Raw genomic sequence first — 19,424 nt, forward strand, 5'->3', positions numbered from 1 at the left:
TTCCCCATTGGAATGCACTGAAATCTAATGCGTTCCAATGGGGAAAAACCATCGTCTTGCGAAAATTATCCATAGAAAACATTGTCTTGTGAAGCGCAACAATTGCAAAAACCAATCGTCTTGCGGATTAATCGTCCTGCGAGGCAATTGTCTTGCGAGGCACCACTGTAATAAGGATTATTTTCAGGTTAGGTCTTATTTTCAGGGTTCGGATATGTCGTGAGAATGGCTGATGGTTGGATTCCAAAAGATCTCATGTATGGAGAATTATTGCAGGGAAATTGCCCCAGAAAGAGACCACAGCTGTGATACAATTAATATCTGCAAGTAGGATCTGAAGGCCCTAAGAATTGACCTCAACAGATGGGAAACCTTGATATCTGAGCATTCAGCCTCATCATGGCCTCTCCCAATTTGAAGAGACACTTGTCCAGCAGGCCAAGGCAAAGAGGCAGTCCCGAAACCAGCAAAATCGGGGAACTGGAGAGGGGGACAGATTGGATTTGTCTTCAGTGCAGATGGGATTGTCACTCTGGAATTGGCCTTCTCACCCACACCAGCCACTGTTACAAGTCCTCTACTCAGTGCACGTTACCATAGTCTCTTGAGACTGAAGGATGCCTAATCTAAAAGGCCTTATTTTCAGGGAAACAGTGTTGTTCTCAGCATGTTGGTAAAACTAAAGGCAAAGGGCTGGGGGAGGCAGGAGAGAGAACAAAATATTCAAAAGACTGGTTTATTTTATAGGAGAGCTATTGTCATCAAAATTCACTTCTTCAGACACCGATTTTGGTCCGTGTCTCAGACGCCGAAATACGTAATCCTACTAGTCTTTATTAAGGACCCTGGTACAGTACTTTGTTCTTCATTCCTCCCATTTTTATTTTGCCAACATACGATATATATCTGAATTGTTATGGAATTCTGTGGACTGCATTTCATGAATACATAAATACTGAACACGAGGTTCAAACAATTTCTGTAACTGGCAAAGGAGACGCCACAGGTCCACCCGGCGCTGAAAGGAAGCGACAACTTGCCCCCAGCCCCCTCCCGTGCCAGGACGACCCCGCTACGGCTGAGGAGCATGCGCGCCGCTGAATGATTGATTTGTCTTCCTCGACCCCGCCTCTTTGTTCACTCCCCCTGCTGAGTCGGTTTTGTTGATTGGCTTGTTAGACACGCCTAGACCAGTGGGCGGCTCCTCCCCTCCGCCTTTCTTTTCATTGGCTGCTTCCCCCCCCGTTCCGGGGCCCCGCCTTCTACCCTCCTGCTCTTCTTCCAGGAGTCATGCTGCGGTCTCTGCTTTTCCTCCCGAGGTTCTCTTGCGCGAGGGGTGTCCCCGCGCGCCTGCTGCCTTACCCCCGTGTTCTCCCCCAGCAGCGGAGCATGGTGAGCGCGTGGCGCCGTCCGTCCGAGGGAGGGAGAGAGGGAGGGAGGGGCGCCGAGACGTGACCTTGAGCGCCTCCCCGAGGAACGTCCTCCCTCAGGCCCCCTTGGCGGCTGCGCGCGGGCGACACGGGAGCCTGGAGGGGAGGCGGCCGGGTGGGCCGAGGAGGCCTTGGGAGGGTAGCGGGTGGGCGGGGGAAGGTCGTCGGTCTCCTTGGCGCTGAATGCCGCCCGTTGCTCTGTACCCAAGTTGGGAAGGCCGCCTGTTAGGAATCAGTTCCGGCCAGCGGCTCACGCTTCAGGGAGAGAGTCGAGACGTGCGGCCGCTCATCTTCGTGACATGTCCCGAAAAATGGCACCGTTGGTTACGGGGAAAGGCGAGAGGTTCGCGAGTTTGGAGGCGGGGGAAGAACGCGGTGTGCGTTTGGTTGTGAGGAAAATGTCCGCCCCCCCTGTCCTTTCGAGAAGGAATTCGTTATGCGTGCTTGTCGCATATATGGCATCCTTACGACTGACAGATTGATTTCACTGTGAGCGTTTGTAGGGTGATAACTCACTTCCTCAAACACAGGATCACCATGGTTAGTGGATTGTAATGCAGGAGAATTTAAACTGAAATATGCCTGTTAGCTTTTTTTTTTTTTTACAGCGCAAGAATATTTACAATGTAATACTATGGGTCCGAGCAAAAGCTTCGATGAAAACCTGAATTTCTCCTGAGGCAGAAAAATATGTCTGGCCTTTCTGGCCTGCAGAATGGGAGGCTGGCTTTCTGTGGTAGTAAAAAGTTGCACAATTTTTTCTGACCATTGTCACTGGGGACGATGAACCTGTGTTTCCTATTACTTCATTGCCAACAGTTAAAATTTGCAATAACAGAATGGTATCTTGGGAAGCTATCCGTTTTTAAGAGATTTCAGCATTTGATTAGGAAGAAACTAGCCTCTTGAAATGCTCTCCCAATTTTTGGTATAATCACGCTAGACAAGCATACACCTTAGTGTGTCTTCTCTTTTTTCTCCTTTCCTAAGTTGTGGCACATTTTTTCAAGTTTCTTTTAATAACAGAATTTAATTCAAAAATGTGTCTGCTGGTGATAAAGATTTCTGGTAGGACATATAATGTGACTTAGAATTTAATTATCTGTCTTTAAATTGCACTAAATGTCATAACTAACATTTATTCTTCCTAGGATTACCTCAAAATGTGTGTCTGAGTGTTTCCTATTCTGAGAAACGTTATAAAATTTAGCAGTTTTAGTGCAAGCATATTATAAAAGTTACTAACATGTAAATCATTAAATATTTGAATGCTCCACTAAACCTTTCTGTTCTTTTGCTGTGATTTCGTATTATGATGCAATCCTGTATATTGCTACAATCGACACTTCAAAGGCAAAAGTTCACATAGTTGAGCAATCTGCTTAACTTTTTACTGCAGCTTAGCAATGAAGTATCATTGAAAAACTTTTTTGGTATGTGGTGCAGTTTCTCTTGAGCCTGAAGAACAAATTCCAAGCAACTTATATAAAAAGGTTTTACTCTTTGTGCCTATAAGAAGTAGCATGCTAAAGGTTTGGGAACCTATATAGATAGTTGTATGGTGCTGAAGACAACATAATCAAAGTGCTCCACTCTGTGAGGTTAGTGGATCACACTGATTTTCTGACAAATTTAGCAATTCTTCCTGCTGGCATGGTAGGCTGTTTTGTTATTAAGCCTGGTCAGTCTCTGCAGTATAAAAATGACTTGGGCAAAAGACATCGCTCCAAAGCACTCTTCCCCCTTTGGGAGACTCTTTACAGTCTTATGGAATTCTGAGCAAGGAACTGAAAAGGGAGGCAGCTGGAGTGATGGGTAAGATGTGAAAACCTGGTAGAAAAAACTAGGAAAAAATCCTAAATTTATAAATGTTTTTTGTTGGCCTTCATGTCCCTAGATGAGACATGACATTTTTAACAGAGCATTTATCAATGTGAGGGGAAGGTTTGCATGCAGCCTATGGGCTGCACTTTGCTCACCCTGATTGATCTACATGGAACTGATTTGTCATGGAAGGTTCAGCTTGAGGAGGGATCAGGATATTGGTGACACCTTGCTGTATCTCTCACTTGAGTGAGATCCTAACAAGACAGTGGAATCCTTAACTTGGTTTTTTTGGGGGGTAGGAAGAACCATGAGAGAAAATACTGGAATTTTAATCTAGAGATTAATCTAGAAGACAGTGTTCTTGAATGGGCCTTTAAACTTAAGGCTCTGGGCATATTGAGCTAGTTGCATTTGGGCAATCTAATAACAAGATTTCTTCCAAGAAAATTCTGTATCAGATGATAAGCATATAATCCCCCAAATTAGTTTATTTTAGTGAGTCCTATTATACAGAAAGAATAGGCAACACAATATAAAATATATTTGTTATCATGGGACAAGCAGGGAGTGAGGGTCCATGGCATCTATGGCAAATACACATCAGAACTCATCGGAACAATTTTGTCAGCAAAACGTTGTGCAGATTCTTCGCAGCAGGGTTACATGTGACTGAATCTCCTTTAATGGGCTAGAACATAATATGCCCTTAACTATTCAAGGCTGCTGTACTAGATGCAGTGCAGATGACGTGGTAGTGGAGCAGAATATTGTCTTCGGCGCCATCATCTCAGTGGAGTAAGTCTTTGAATGGACTATATAGCCTGTGTCTGATCAGACATGCTTCAGATTTCTTGCCATCATACCTCTAGTCTCTGCTTCGTTTATTTATGGAGATCGTTTCTCCCCTTCGTAGTACAATACACACATGCCGGGTCAGCTGTTTCCTGTAACATGAACATGTTTGTCATGAAGGACATGGTCCTGGGCCACTCCAGACAGGGCTATCATGGTATGGATGTTGAAGTCGCTTAGTACAATGAATTGAGGGGTCTCCAGCCCAACTCCTAAAACCACCTTATTTAGCTTAGGAAGGATGACTGTTGTGTCGCTGGGTGGGCAATACACCAAACAATTTCCTGTTCTCTTCCAGACACCTGCTGACAACTATAATAATTTACATGTGAACAAATCAGTTCTGATTTCTGGACTGTTCATTTTAAGTAAAAATCAAGTTGGCAAATCAAATCCCAGGTTATTTGCTCATTCACCATTATGGCATTTAGGAGTAGCATTTTCAATCCAGATAAACACAGACTAATACAGTTCCATCTTTGAAAACCTTTTTAATCCAGAAGATGTAATACCAAGCCTAATTTCGCCACTGTACCCTGGATCTAGCAGCAGGAGGAGGATGTTTTGGTTCTGTTTTCTTTGATTAATTTACAGTACTTGAACTGTGTTGTTTATTATGGTGCATGTGTCTTTTGTGATAAAGTAATATTATAAAAAATATTTTGGCAAATTTATTTATCTTTGTAAATCCCCCCACCCCCCAATTCAGCAGGCTTCTTCATTTTAACAATGACACTTTCTCTTTCTTTAAGGCTGGTCAGGGCTCTTTCAGAATAGAATATGACACCTTTGGAGAACTCCAAGTTCCAAATGACAAGTATTATGGTGCACAGACTGTGAGATCCACAATGAATTTTAAGATTGGTGGTGTAACTGAAAGGATGCCAGTGAGTAATTGAAAACCATATTTATTCTCTTAAATGGGGGGTGGGAGGAATGCAGTCCTTCAGATATTGTTGGACAGCAACTCCCAGCATTCTTCTCCAGTGGCTGTGCTTGCTAGGGCTGATCTGGGAGGCCACATTTGGTCCACACTTGCTGTGAAAACAAAAATCCTGATCCCCACATAGTGGCATGTATAGGCTCAGTGTTCTTAACATTGTTCTTTTAAATCTTAGGTTCAAGTAATAAGAGCTTTTGGTATCTTAAAACGAGCAGCTGCTGAAGTTAATCAGGATTATGGTCTTGAGCCAAAGATAGCTAATGCTATTATAAAGGCAGCAGAGGAGGTAAGAAGGAATATATATATATGAACTAACATAGGAACACAAATATTTTAAAAGCCTTGTGTAGCTTCCTGAAATGTTGTATTCAGCACTGATAGTTGGTAATCAGTAACATTTTCATCAAAAATATAAAGAAAATCCAAAAGATTAGTAAAAAGGACAGCTCAGGGAAATTAAATATGTTTGTTTTTCTAATCTCAAATGAACAACAGAGCCATAGACATAATGAAAAATAGATTATTGTAGCCTATGAAGATATTCACATATAACAACAAAAAAGACACTTCCGGTTTCTATTTCGGGGAGCAGGGGGGCGCTTTGGGAATCCCCCACCATGCCCTTATCCTGAAAGCCACTGTTCCTGGTGGCATCAAGGAATGGAAATGGGTCCTTTTTTCTAAATAAAAATGGTGGCAATGGGGTGGGGGAGGAGGAAACAGCCCCTGTTGCTAAAGCTTGATTTAGCAGTTGGTAGGCAAACCATACTGAGAGTGAGTGTCCCTTCTTTCAAGCACATTTTCCTGTACCCACTGCATCGCAAGGAGGAAGGCTTCTGCTGAATTTATTTTCTCTCTTGCCTATTTGAAATGATCTGAGATTAAACATTCTCTGTGGTGTTACTTACTACCATGTTGACTAGTACTTCATAAAATATATGGTACTTGCCTGTAAACATAATTCATCTCGGAACTATGCTATGAACTATGAAATGCTATGAAATCCATGCTTATGGATCTAAAACTTAGAGGTTAGAACTTACTAAATCTCTCTCCAGTTTTGTTATTACATTGATATTCAAGGATTGGTCCAAGATACTGCCTGAGGTGGAGCAGCAAATAGCATCCCAGTCCACTAAGTCAAGGTGCATAGTCCCTAAAACCAGCAACCCTAGGCAAAAAAGCCCACAAATATTTCTCTCCTTGTTGGGCAGTAAAAATTATTAACAAAATGAACAATTTTCTGCTCTCTTAAAATACTCAGAATCTCTGTCTAAAGCACCTAGAATCGTAGAAGAATGGAGTTGGAAGGGGCCTATAAGGCCATCAGGTCCAACTCCATGCAGGAATCCAAATCAACAACTCACTAGTGAGAGTCTTTATTTTAGATGAGTAGTATTTCATATATACTAGTAACAGCAAAAACAACAGTATTTCAGCATCTCTAAGATTAACAAATTTGTTTCACTCGAGTTTTCATGGATACAATCTATTTTTATATGCTTTGTATTTCTGTAAGATACATTGATGATATTGTGAAAGAATGACTAACTATCATAAATGTCTATGTTTTGTAGGTATCTGAAGGTAAATTAAATGATCATTTTCCTTTGGTGGTATGGCAGACTGGATCTGGAACTCAGACTAATATGAATGTTAATGAAGTCATCAGCAATAGAGCCATTGAGATGCTGGGTGGCAAACTGGGAAGCAAAGACCCAGTGCATCCTAACGACCATGTCAATAAAAGCCAGGTCACTATATGCTGCTTCCAAATTTCTTTTTCTGCTTTTACATTAGAAAGCCTCTGCCAAGATCAAACTATGTATTGTATCATACTGAATACATAGTCTGCTTTTCTGAACGGAATGACATGTTCCAAATGAGATTTTTTTTTTTTGCATGTTGCATGGAAAGCAATTTTACTATTGATTTGAAAAAATTATCTCCATTAAGGAAGCTAATTAACTGTTAGAGCCTATCTTTTCAATTCTTTGGCTGACGTACTTGTTCATTCAGTGTCCTGCTCCCATTAGTGTCACACCACTACTCTTGAGTGGGTAATTCCACTTAGAATGTGGAATTAGTCTTCTCATTTCATAAATACTGTGACATGAGAATTAACCTTGACTTCCTAGTGCTGAGCACTGCATATACAGTTGTGACCAAAAATATTGGCACCCTTGCAATTCTGTCAGAAAATGTGTCAGCAATGGTCTCCTGGGTCTCCTACCATAGCATCCCTTTTCAGTCAGATGGTGAAGAGCTGACGCTGTTGTACACTGTGTCTGCAGATCAGCTTGAATTTGTTTGGAAGTAATCTGGGTTCTGTATCCACCATTCGAACAATCCTTTGTTGTAATTTTTCAGTAATTTTGCTCTTCCGTCCACATCCAGGGAGGTTATCTACAGTGCCATGGCCTATAAACCTCTTGATGATATTGCGCATAGTGGGCACAGGAACATTAAGATCTCTGAAGATGGACTTGTAGCCTTGAGATTGCCTATGTTTTTCCATAATTTATTCTCTGAAATCCACAGACAACTCTTTACACTTCATTCTTTTCTCCATGCTCAGTGTCACACACAACACAAAGGCTGAGTCAACTTTCTCCATCTTAACTTGTTGCAAGTGTGATTACTTGTGACAGGTGTGTCTAAATAGAAATTAAAGGAGCATCATAAGCTTGAAAAGTAATTATTTCTTACAATTTAGACAGGGTGCTAATAATTTTAGCCAGTGCATTTTTGGGTTTCTGTGTGGGATTGTATCAGATTTGACTTTTCTTCTCTGTTTTGTTTTTTGTGTTGTTCCAATGCAAACCAAAGAAATGAACATGTGGGTACCAAAACATCTGCAACTGCAATAATTTTCTGAGAGAAGGGCTGCATTTTCTGACAATTGCAAGGGTGCCAATATTTTTGGCCATGACTGTACACGGATTTACCACATTATTTCTCATGGAATTAGTTTCCCCAAAGGGCTCTAAACTGTGTGTCAGCTTGGGACTGTGCTGATTTTTCTAATGGTATGGCCAGAGTCTTATTGCTCATTTATGCTGTTATAAATACAGTGGCATAAATTACGATAGTTATTGCAACTAGTTAATGAGCTACTACCCCTGTTCCTTGTTGTGTGCCAAGGAGGAGGAATATAGTGACTTGTTAACTAGGAACAATTTACCCACTGCACTACACTCTCATGAAAAACCAACATGTTTTTGACCATTGAGGTTCATCACTGGGAGTTGGGGGATTGTGCTTGTTTATATAGTTGAGAATATTTTCTTGCCTTCTGCCCATTGTTGTAAGATATTTTTATAGAATGTGTTTACATAAATGTTCAAGTAACTAGTCTTGTTGTGTTTGTATGTTGATAGAGCTCAAATGACACTTTCCCAACTGCAATGCATATTGCTGCTGCACAAGAGGTTCATGAAGTATTGCTACCAGGGTTACAAAAACTTCATGACGCCCTTGAAGCCAAATCAAAAGAGTTTTCCAAGATTATCAAAATTGGACGTACTCATACACAGGATGCAGTTCCCCTTACCCTTGGGCAGGTACAAATCATTTGATAATTTCATATTCTCTGATGATACTTTCTCTTCTGGGGAGATTCTCTGCAAATATTTTTTTTGTATATTTATCCCATGAAATGAAATTGGTCATTAATATGTAGTCATGTATTGTTACCTGTATTTTCTCTTTCCAAGGAATTTGGTGCTTATGTACAGCAAGTCAAATATGGTATCACTAGGATCAAATCTGCCATGCCAAGGGTTTATGAGCTGGCAGCTGGCGGCACTGCAGTTGGCACTGGACTGAATACAAGAATTGGTTTTGCTGAGAAGGTGGCTGCTAAAGTGGCTGCACTCACAGGTGAGAGAAAACATAGGAGGAACAATCCCTGCTACATCAGGGTCCCAGGTTTTGAGATCTGCATCTAGTTAAAGGAGCCAGCTAAAGTTAAACCTTACAATCAGTAGGATTTACACAAGTATTGACTTAGTATCCAGCAGTTAGTTGACTGGGCCTGCTCTATTTGATACTAGCAACTGAATTTAGACCTTATAACTGTAGATGATACTGGAACTATAAAGGAAAATAGATGAGACTTTCCATCAAGGAAAGGCAAGACTCCTCTCTGATACAATCCCTTGATATTTAATTCCCCAGGGTTTTTATTTGTTTATTTTGTAAATCTGGGTCCTGCAGTATTAAAGCATCAAGCGTGGCCCACCTGCTATTTCCTGTGTCGGGGCTGTTTAGTGGAAAAGCTAGGAAACTACCCAGATCTTTCAGTATTATTTTGCATGGTGACTGCCCTATTAGTGATCTACTTGTAACAGTGACTGCTCAATACTTAAAGTGTTGAGGGTGTGCAAAGCGTTTAGTTCAGTGTGTGTTATGACCGGGTATCTTCACCTTTATTTTGTATTAAATTTCTCTGTTCTTTATTTTTATCTGGGAGCCTGTGGCAAGGAAGGATACTTAATCATATTTAATCACTCTGAGCTGATGAAGGGTGGACTATACAAGTAAATTTAAAAAATAGTTCTATGTTTAAGTGTCGTATAATTTTCCCTTAAGAACTGTATGTAAAAGTAGTTGGATGGAATGGTTATGCTGTTTTACTGATTTAAACGTTTTAAATTCTTTTACTAGGTTTGCCCTTTGTTACTGCTCCAAACAAGTTCGAAGCTCTTGCTGCTCACGATGCGCTGGTTGAATTGAGTGGAGCAATGAATACTGTTGCTTGCAGCTTGATGAAGATAGCTAACGATATCCGTTTCCTGGGTTCTGGACCACGGTCTGGTCTAGGGGAGCTAATCTTGCCAGAAAATGAACCTGGAAGTAGCATCATGCCAGGTAGCGTAGCCAAGAACAACAGCTTTGTGTTAACACATTCTGAGATAGCAAGATTGTACCTTATATGTTAAGGGAGTGGTTGAAATCCAATAGTAACTAGTGTAGATCCTTTGAATCAGTAGAACTTACATAAGTGTTGACTAACTAAATCCCTACTGATTCAGTGGGCCTACCCTCTTGTGATTTATTACTGGATTTAAGCCACTGTGATATGCTGCTTACGGTGTTATATAGTTATCCATTTTTTTTCTTTAAATGTAACCCTTAGGTTGCTTGCAGAACTGAAAACGCCCCTTGGCTCTGCTGAATTTACTTAGTAACTGTTTTTAAAAGGCACACATATGAAATGAATTCCTGGAGATAACAAGTTTAAACATCTAGTTTTGCAATTGTCTTTGCAAATGATTAACATAATTGACACAACAATTATAAATTTGATGAAATTTTAGGGAACTCAAAGATACTGTATTACACATTTTTTTTCTTATGCTAAATGTCTTCTCAAAGTATTCCTGTCTGGCTGGTCCTTAGACCCGTCTTTGAAATGTTATTACTTATTGTTTCTTGCTTTCTTTAGACATTTTTAAGGTTCTGTCAGCCATGTACCTGAGCCCAGAGTTCAACTTATTTACATCCAGGCCTTTTTGTATAATTTGTTTAAGTTTAGTTGTTGATTTGTGGTAGTTTCCCTAGAGGCAATAAACAGACTAAATTTAATTGTTTAAAATGCCTAATGAGAAACACTCCACTTCCTTTAATAGGAAAAGTGAATCCTACTCAGTGTGAGGCTATAACGATGGTGGCAGCTCAGGTGATGGGAAATCATGTTGCTATTACAGTAGGAGGCAGCAATGGCCACTTTGAACTGAATGTCTTTAAACCCATGATTGTAAGTTTGATGATATTTTAATACTATTACTTGGATAGCATTTAGAGTTATATTTTATGCATATTAGGCAGGCTGAAGAATTGTAGTTAAGGTGAAAAGTGTACTTGGATTCTTTTGGAATCACTTCCTGTGGATGTTATTTGCATTTTTGGCTCTGATCTGTCACAGTGTTTTTGGCATTACAGTGGGGTCTTGACTTGAGAACTTAATCCGTATTGGAAGGCGGTTCTCAAGTCAAATCTGCATTTCCCATAGGAATGCATTGAAAACCATTTGATTCGTATCTGCTCTTTTCCGTCCATAGAAACTAATGGGAAGCTGCTATTCCGCCTTCGACCACTAGAGGGGGATATTTTGTGTTTTTTTTTTCCTTAGGTCAAGAAAGGTTCAGGGAAGGCAGGGAAAATACAGTCCAGGCAGTACCAGGCAGTCTGAAGACTCCCAATCCACTCTCTAAACGCTGGGAGGAGTGAGGAAGCAGACAGGCACCCTTTTCACTGGCCAACAGTTAACTGAAAGTTCAAATTTTGCACTTTCCCTGCTTTCCACATGTTTTTTTTCAGTTCTTAACTCAAATCTAAGTACTTAAGTCAAGTCAATATTTTCCTATGAGAGTGGTTTGTAAGTCAAAATGTTCTTAACTCGAGCCGTTCTTAAGTCAAGACCCCACTGTACCATCATCAGGCCAGTGGAGATGAGAACTGTTGTTTGGCATGCAATTCTTCTGTTTGTTCTCATGCTCAAGCAACATTTCTCATTTTAGCTTTTCATCTTAGTTCACTATCAACTTCTGTATTATTTAGCAATGCTTAAAAACTTTTGAGTTTTTAGCAGAGCTATGTGAATTCATTGTTTTACACTGAGTGCACCATTTTACAATAAGACTGCTTTATATTACTGTATATAGGGTATAGAACTAACACCTCAGAATCTCTCAAGTTTTAGTTTTTAAAAGCAGTATCTTATGGCAGCTTTCTTTATTATTTGTTAGCTACATTTATATCTCGCCTCTCCTTCACTGTGTTCAAGGGGCATATGTTGTTCACCCACTTTTTCCACAGAAGCACCACCATGTGAGGTAGATCAGGCTGGGCAATGTTCATCCTGTGGATTTCAAAGATGAGAGGGGACTTGAGCCTAGATCTCCCAAGTCCCAATTTCGAGCTGTAACCACTTCATTACACAAGATAAAACTGCATTGAACAGAGAAACTGTGGGAGACTCCCTAGGTCTCTAGGGAAGTACACACTTTAAATGAGATTAGATCTAGACCCAGTGTATCATGGAGCTTCAGTAAATCATAGCTAACAGCTTCATGATAGAAGTAGTACTATAACTAATAACTCAGAAAAGTGACTTTCCAAGATCACAGCTTAAGCTGGTACCCTCCAAATTTTTTGCATTCGCTTGGCAGTGAACAACATAGCCAATCTCCCATCTAAAAGAGGTCCAGTGTCAGGAAGTGCAGTTCCATGGCTCTTCATAACTCTTTGTTTCTTACCACAAAAAGTGTAATTAATGAATATGCTTTCTTAATGTAGATCTTCTGAAATAATCTCATTAATGAGATGAGAGGGGGGAAATAAAGATATTTAGGTACAGTATCAGATTTTAATACTCAGTTTTGGAAAGCATTGAAAAATATTTACATGAACACTACCACCTTTAGGTACTTGAGATTATTTCAGACTTTGCCACCTGCCCTTTGTAAAAATATATAACCAAGGGAAGGAATCCCAAATGTGTCTCCCCTCCCACCTGCAGCACTCCCTTTGAATTATGAAAGCTCACATACTCTTTAAAAAAATTAGGGAAGCTTACTCAGGATATAGTTAGCTTGTTACAGTATATGGTTGCAAAGACAAAAGGCAATCTGTTTCCCAGAGCTTTGGGGGGGAATATTAAACAAAAGAGAGGGCTTTTCAGTATCAGAATTGAAATTGTCATTTGCTCCTGGTCAGACTTTTTGCCATGCTAAATGTTTGAAGTCCTTGTCTTTGACTTCTCTATGTTTAGAAAGTTGTGAAATTCCTTTCAAGTAAGCTTTTAAAAATACCTGTTATTGAAACGATACCTAACTCAGATTAGTATAGTAATCAGTATTGCACAAGAAGTTAAAACTTTGTATAGCACTTACTCTAATTGAGTTCTATTAAATTTCTATTTTAATGTATTTAGATTAAAAATGTTCTACACTCTGCACGACTCCTAGGAGATGCCTGTGTTTCTTTCACTGACAACTGTGTGATTGGAATACAAGCCAACACAGAGAGGATTAACAAACTAATGAGCGAATCACTGATGTTGGTGACTGCCCTTAATCCTTATATAGGTAAGTATCTTAACAAATGTGTGTTTTGAATATGTAGTTCTTAAAATAATGTGTGTATTTGAAAAATGAGCAAATGTTACCAAATGTAGAATAATGAATTATTTAGTCTGTAAGAGTTGCATGACAATTCCTGGAGAAGTAGAAGCTGCAAAGACAACATACAGAAATACAAAGAAAACTGAAAAGTGTTTATATCTTGTTAAAAGATCCACAAACATATTTCCCACTGTTTTTTTAATCTCAGTTGTACTTGTTTCTGTGGAGTATAAAAAAGTTTTCCCAATAGTAGATGTGCCTTCTGGGTGAATGGAGCAAAAAGAAGGATAATTGAAGCAGTCAGTAGCCTCTAACTCTGCATGGGCAGAGTGGGACCCAGGAACTTTTAAAACCATGTTTTTAAAATGACATGCCATAATTCACACAACAGGGGAAATGCCTGTACTCATTCAGGCAACAGTCATGCTCTATTAAATAAATAATCCTGTCAGTTCATTCATATATATATATATATATATATATATATATATATATATATATATATATATATATATATATATATATATATATATATATATATATATATATATATATATATATATATGAACTGTGAAAGAAATGGCAACATTCCAGTGTTTTTCTTCCAAGAAAAAAATTGGAATGAAGAATACTTTTAGAGTAAAATGTGTCCAAAATGCGAAAGTAGGAGGATTTTTTCCAACATGATTTGAAGAAGTTCAAAAGTACAGTAAGAATTACTCTTCCTAGTGATCAAGTTACTAAAGTTCATTACATTTCATTAGTGACTGAAGAACATAACTGCAATAACAAAATAATCAAAACCTTGTTCACTTTTTTATCAAACCGGCCTCCTTCCACAAAAATACTTCTTTCAGTTTCAAAGTCAAATAACAGAAACATATTTAACAACCAGATGGACTCTTTACACAGTTCACTCTTCCTAACTGTCCACTATTTAAAAAGAGAAAGAAAAAATGTAATATTTTTGCTATTAGATTTTTTTCTTTTTAAATGGTGGACAGTTAGGGAATTCAGGGAAGAAGGTATGCACAATTGTCTGTCTTCTTTCTGTGATAAATTGTTTATTCAAGAAATAAAGGCTAAGACATATCCGGAAGAGCTTAAGGATCACCCTGCACCCAAGAAGCAGTAGGCACAAGCCTTTTCACATAGAGGTCTTCCTCATTTTGTTCACTGTCTTCCTGTCCAATGTAGAGCACACTGGAATTGGAAGATCCCTGAAATTTACAGTGCAGCATGAGCCACTAAAGAATGAATCAAAATTTTTGTGAGATAAATGGAAGTGGGTCCACAGTAGAGGGCTAGCCATAGGTTACCCTTCTCCCTGGTGGGCTGCTTTGGTAGACCATAGGGCCAGTTTATCTCCCTAGAAACGTTTCTGGAAGTACACATACAATATTCATCAACAAAATGTAGTGGCTATAGAGGAGTATTTTGCTCCAAATATGTGAAATCCTTTGACAAATTAACATGCTTTAAATGGGACTTCCCCGTTTGCTATCAGATTTTTGTCTTAGAGCAACTGCAGTGGATTTAAACCAAGCCAAACAACAACAACAACCACAAACCAGCTACAGTAACAAAAACCACCCTTGGTTTCTATTCAATTTTGACAGTGTAGTGGGTGAGCATGTGCAGCCTATAGGTCACATGATTCCCTTACTTTAAAAGAAGACACAGGTGCATACTGCATCTCTAATACTGTACTCATTTTCGGTCCCAGGCTTTGCTTTTCCGTGAGTATGCAGTAGACACAAGTCCCAGTCTATGCCCTTTAGTCCTGGGAACTTTTAGGTGCAGTTAAGTTCCTTCATTGGGACAAACAAAAACAGTAAATAACTAGTCACATGGTAACAGTACTTTCAAGCTGGTTAAATACTCTTCTTACCCAGGAATAAGCCTCTTTGAACTCACTTCAATTTATCTCTGCTTATGCCATGAATCTCACACGATTTTGCCTTTTATACTAGGTTACGACAAAGCAGCCAAGATTGCCAAAACAGCACATAAAGAAGGGAAGACATTAAAAGAAACTGCCATCAAACTTGGATTCCTTACCTCAGAACAGTTTGATCAGTGGGTAAAACCAGAAGATATGCTGGGTCCTAAGTAGTCATCATATATATAATTCAAATAGAAAAAAACAATAAACTGTACAAATGAAGCAGTTTTATTGTCTGATCTGTTATGAAACCCATATTTCCATTCTTCATCTTAAGAGATGACATGTTCCATGGTACATGTAACAGTATTCTCAAGGAAAAATACTGCAAAAATTATCCTTTCCATATAGATATGGTTTTTGATTCTGTCATATTTACAGACAGCATTAAATCCACCCAAGTGTCACTAAGATTACTGTGAAATTGGATGTATTTGCAAAATCTGCACTAAAAGGCAACATATTTCTTCTGCTAGAAGAAGACATACTGTGAAAATATAGTGGAAATCATTTATAAGCAATTTTATGAACCTAAAGAATCTGTAAATGTCTATTGTCCAAGAAAATATATTTAAGCATATAAAGATTCACTAAACACTTGAAATGTATTCTGCTTTTTCTGAAAGAGTGCATTACCCCCAGTTGTCTGATGTGTCACTCCTCTCTAGAAGTAGCTAGTTATTCCAAAGTCTTGCTGAAAGGAGTAACGGCGAGGAAAGAATCTGGTCAGAGGAGGAGCAGCAGCATGCACTATAGAGATGGCAAGGGCCTCCAGTAATTTCCATAGCACCCTTAGCTTGTTAATGCTCTTTCATCTGTTTACAGTGATGGGCAAATTCGGCAGCTTCAGGGACCAATTTTGGTCCTCAGGACATGCCTAGGGCTGCACAGAGCCCTGTCCCAGGACAGAACCTATAGTGCCCCACTTCTCTTACAGCTGAACTCATATTTTACCAGTTAGTCCACAAGAGTATCATGGGGGTTTGTCAAAAGCCTTGCTGAAATTAAGATATGCCCACATCTTTCCTCTGGTCTATCAAGCTTGCAAGTTCTCTAATTTTAAAAAGGTGGAAGAGGAGAACATAAGGTTAGTTTTGTATGATTTACGGTATTCTTGAGAAAATACTGGCTTTTTGTAATCCACTGCAAGCTTTTCTTAATACAGACTACTTAATCTGAGAATTCTTTTTTCCATTACTTATGTAACAGTTATACCACAAATGTCTATCTGAGGCCCCATGTGGAAATAATACGGAATTTTGAAGTGTACAAGCTCTGGCAGGTTCTATCAAGTGGTAAGACTTTGAATCTCCCAACCAAGGACTAGCCTATCTGGGCAGAGGTTTATCAGTGGAAAGTTGGCCACCAGGTGACAAACTGGCCGCAGCAAATATGAAAAATGATGTGGAATATTTGCAATCTGCATCAGTGGAGCATTAAAGCATCATGTTAAAGGTATACAACATAAAGGTATAATGAGTTCTGTATCCAATTTACACAGTTTGCTATAAAACATAAAACACATAGACAATACATTATAAATTTAAACCAAAATAATAAAACAGACGCATTAGTCATTGCAGTCTATGGAAACCCTGAGTGAGCAGGCTAAATTCCTGGGTGTTTGAAACCTGGCATAGTTTCTGCTTCTTCCAGTCTGAGTCCTACTATTGACAAGGCTTATTTTAGAGATACTTCACAGCAACATTATTTTGATCGTGGAACGGCCAATATAAGCCTCTGGAGATCTCAAAGACTGACTAGATATATATGTGGGAAAGCAGCAGGTGTTTTGGTTCCCTCTTGGTTAGACTGGCTTACTGGATGTTTCAGCCACCAGAATCTCTGACTGTCCATCAAGATAATAGAACATAAACCACCAGTTTAGAATGTCATCTGTCAACAACAGAACCGTGAGCATTGTTCTTGTATTGCTAAGAGTTATCCAAGTGTGTCTAATTGTAAATTATCATCTAGGTCAAGTGTCTGTTGAGAGAAATAAAGGAATCAGTGCTGCTTTTGTAAGTCCCTGTAAGGACAGGATGATTGAATAAATGGTCATGGTAAAATAATCAGTACATATTCTTTGTTAATTATTTAGCCAACAAAAGAAATTTAAATAAGTCATGAGAAATTATAAGATGAAAGTACAAATAAAGGAGGTACCCTATTGTACTGAAAAGAAGATTGAGCAAGTAGGCCCATGTAAGAATGAAGGAACTTAATGGGCCAGTTAGAATGACTACAGGAAGGTTAGGAAAAGGGAACATATACCAAATAAAGATAGAAATAAATAAGAGTCGGGGGTCTAGGTAAAGAGGGGAGTGGGAGATGTAAACAAAGGTGGGACTTCCTGTGATTGGTTTAGGCACACCGGATAGGCTGTACACCTTGGAGTACCTGACCAATGGGGAAACAAGGGAGGGACCATGTGGCTGGGAATAGGGGATAAATATGTGACCTGTATTGATGGGTGTGCTTACCCAGCTAGGACACCCACTTTTGCAAAAGTGCTTTTAATAAAAGAGTGCTGCTTGTATTCGTGGTTGTCTGGTTACTGCATTTAAGTAACAAGGTGTGAACATTTCTCACAAATGGCAGCTCATCTGGGATCCAGGTCTCCTGCTTTGGCCCACTACTGGGAAAACAGTAAGACGTGTCCCATTGATTTCAGTGGCCTACTTTCTCTAGTGGGGGCCCAGGCTGAGCAGACAGGACAACCCAGGATACGACACCACAGTGAAACAGACAGGGAGAAACCAGTGGGCACAAAGGCAACCAGGCAAACTCCGTGCACGGACCAAGGTAAGAACAGTGGACTGTTAAATATTGCCTTGGTGGTGGGACTGATTGATAGAGTGTGTGAGAAGTGTTAGGTGACACAAAGTGATTGTGGAGTCTTGATCCACGGTTCCGTTGTATCCACAAGGAGCATGGCCGGAGACAGATGAAGCGGGTGATTCTCTGTTGAAAGACATCTCAATGGGGAACAAGAGTTCCAAGTGTGGACCAGGGAAGGTCCAGGAAAAGGAAAGCCTAGAGATAGACATTCTGCCAGACAATCCTTTAGGCGTAATGTTAAGGTTTTGGAATGTAAATGAAATTACTAGGGGTAAGATAAAAAGACAATGATAAACCTTTGTTGTTTTGCATGTACTAAGGAAAGCATCTGCAGTGTTTTGGCCAAAATTTGGAGCATTTGAGGCTTGGATCTGTCAGGATCTGAATGCCTATGTAAGGGGGGAAAGTTCAGTGACACAAGAAGAAGCAGAGTATGCCTCCTGTTCAATAGGAAGTAATTTTGTTTTAATGAGCCCTCTGAAAGTAGAGGAAAAAGAAGAAAAATGACTAGATGGGATCCCTTAGATAACCCCCACCCCCATACATTGCCCCATTACCCAATCCACCCCCTGTCCCATTGCCACCCATTTTGGCACCATCTTCCCCACCACCTCCTACCTCACCTTCATTAGCCCCTCCCCAGGAATTTGGTGATAATCCCAGTGTGGATGTTAGCATATATAGTTTATCAAGCTCTAGTGAGCCTGAAGTGGTAAGAGATGTGAACAAGGAAATATGAGAAGGAAAAGGGCAATGTAGACAAGGAGTAAAACAGCTTGAGTTATTAAAAAGAGATGTAAAGAGTCTCCCATTTCTTCCCACAAAAGGAAAAAGAAGGAAGCTTAGGAGAAGAGCTAAAGATTCTGATAATGAGGAGACGGAAGAGGACAGTGATGATAGTTACTGAAATATGCCCCCTTCCAGAAGTGGCCATGGGACTTAACCAAGTGGAGTTCGTGAATGCCCCTTTAAGTAGTGCAGAAATAATTATTTACGTTTTTTTTATTTTTACTTCCCTCCATCTAAAAGATTTCAGTTTGTTCAACAGAGTTGTACAGTTCATAGGTCTCATTAAAAGTAGAAAAAGTTCTGAAATGATGTATCTTTGTCTCATTTTTTTACATCACAAACACTTGACGTTTTAACAGGGTTGTGTGAACTTTTGCTATCCACTGTAAATGTGTACAAGATTATAACTTCAATACGGTTTGTGCAATTGCTCGTATATTAAACCAGCTGGGTGTGAAAGAGATATTTCGGGGAACTATACAGATGTTTTTTCCCTCCCATGAAGGCGAGAAGCCGCAATACCGTGTTTACATACGACCTCTTCCGTTCCCTACTCTCCCGAACATCCACAACCCAGACCACAATGAAAGCCTGAGCGAGCCCTCGCCATCCTTCCCGTCCAAGCCCCTGGCCTCGTCTGGCATCACGTGACTGCCTCCTGTAAAAAG

At 39.7% G+C, this 19,424-nt stretch overlaps 1 protein-coding gene across 2 annotated transcripts; it reads left to right on the forward strand.

The window, feature by feature from the left end:
* Positions 1-1,242: 1,242 nt before the first annotated feature.
* On the forward strand, positions 1,243-15,348 carry FH (fumarate hydratase). 2 transcript variants are annotated; one of them, XM_020814238.3, is made up of 10 exons: positions 1,243-1,392; positions 4,862-4,996; positions 5,228-5,338; positions 6,630-6,806; positions 8,433-8,615; positions 8,769-8,934; positions 9,721-9,924; positions 10,686-10,813; positions 12,992-13,145; positions 15,155-15,348. In XM_020814238.3, exons 1-10 carry the CDS (start codon positions 1,291-1,293, stop codon positions 15,295-15,297), a joined length of 1,503 nt encoding a protein of 500 aa, XP_020669897.3. In that variant the 5' UTR covers positions 1,243-1,290; the 3' UTR covers positions 15,298-15,348. The 2 variants fall into 2 exon arrangements, with proteins under 2 accessions (XP_020669897.3, XP_078233744.1); XM_078377618.1 differs by lacking the exon at positions 1,243-1,392 and adding an exon at positions 1,584-1,773.
* Positions 15,349-19,424: the final 4,076 nt, after the last annotated feature.

Source organism: Pogona vitticeps, chromosome 6, assembly GCF_051106095.1.
Source record: "Pogona vitticeps strain Pit_001003342236 chromosome 6, PviZW2.1, whole genome shotgun sequence".
Classification (NCBI taxonomy): domain Eukaryota; kingdom Metazoa; phylum Chordata; class Lepidosauria; order Squamata; family Agamidae; genus Pogona; species Pogona vitticeps.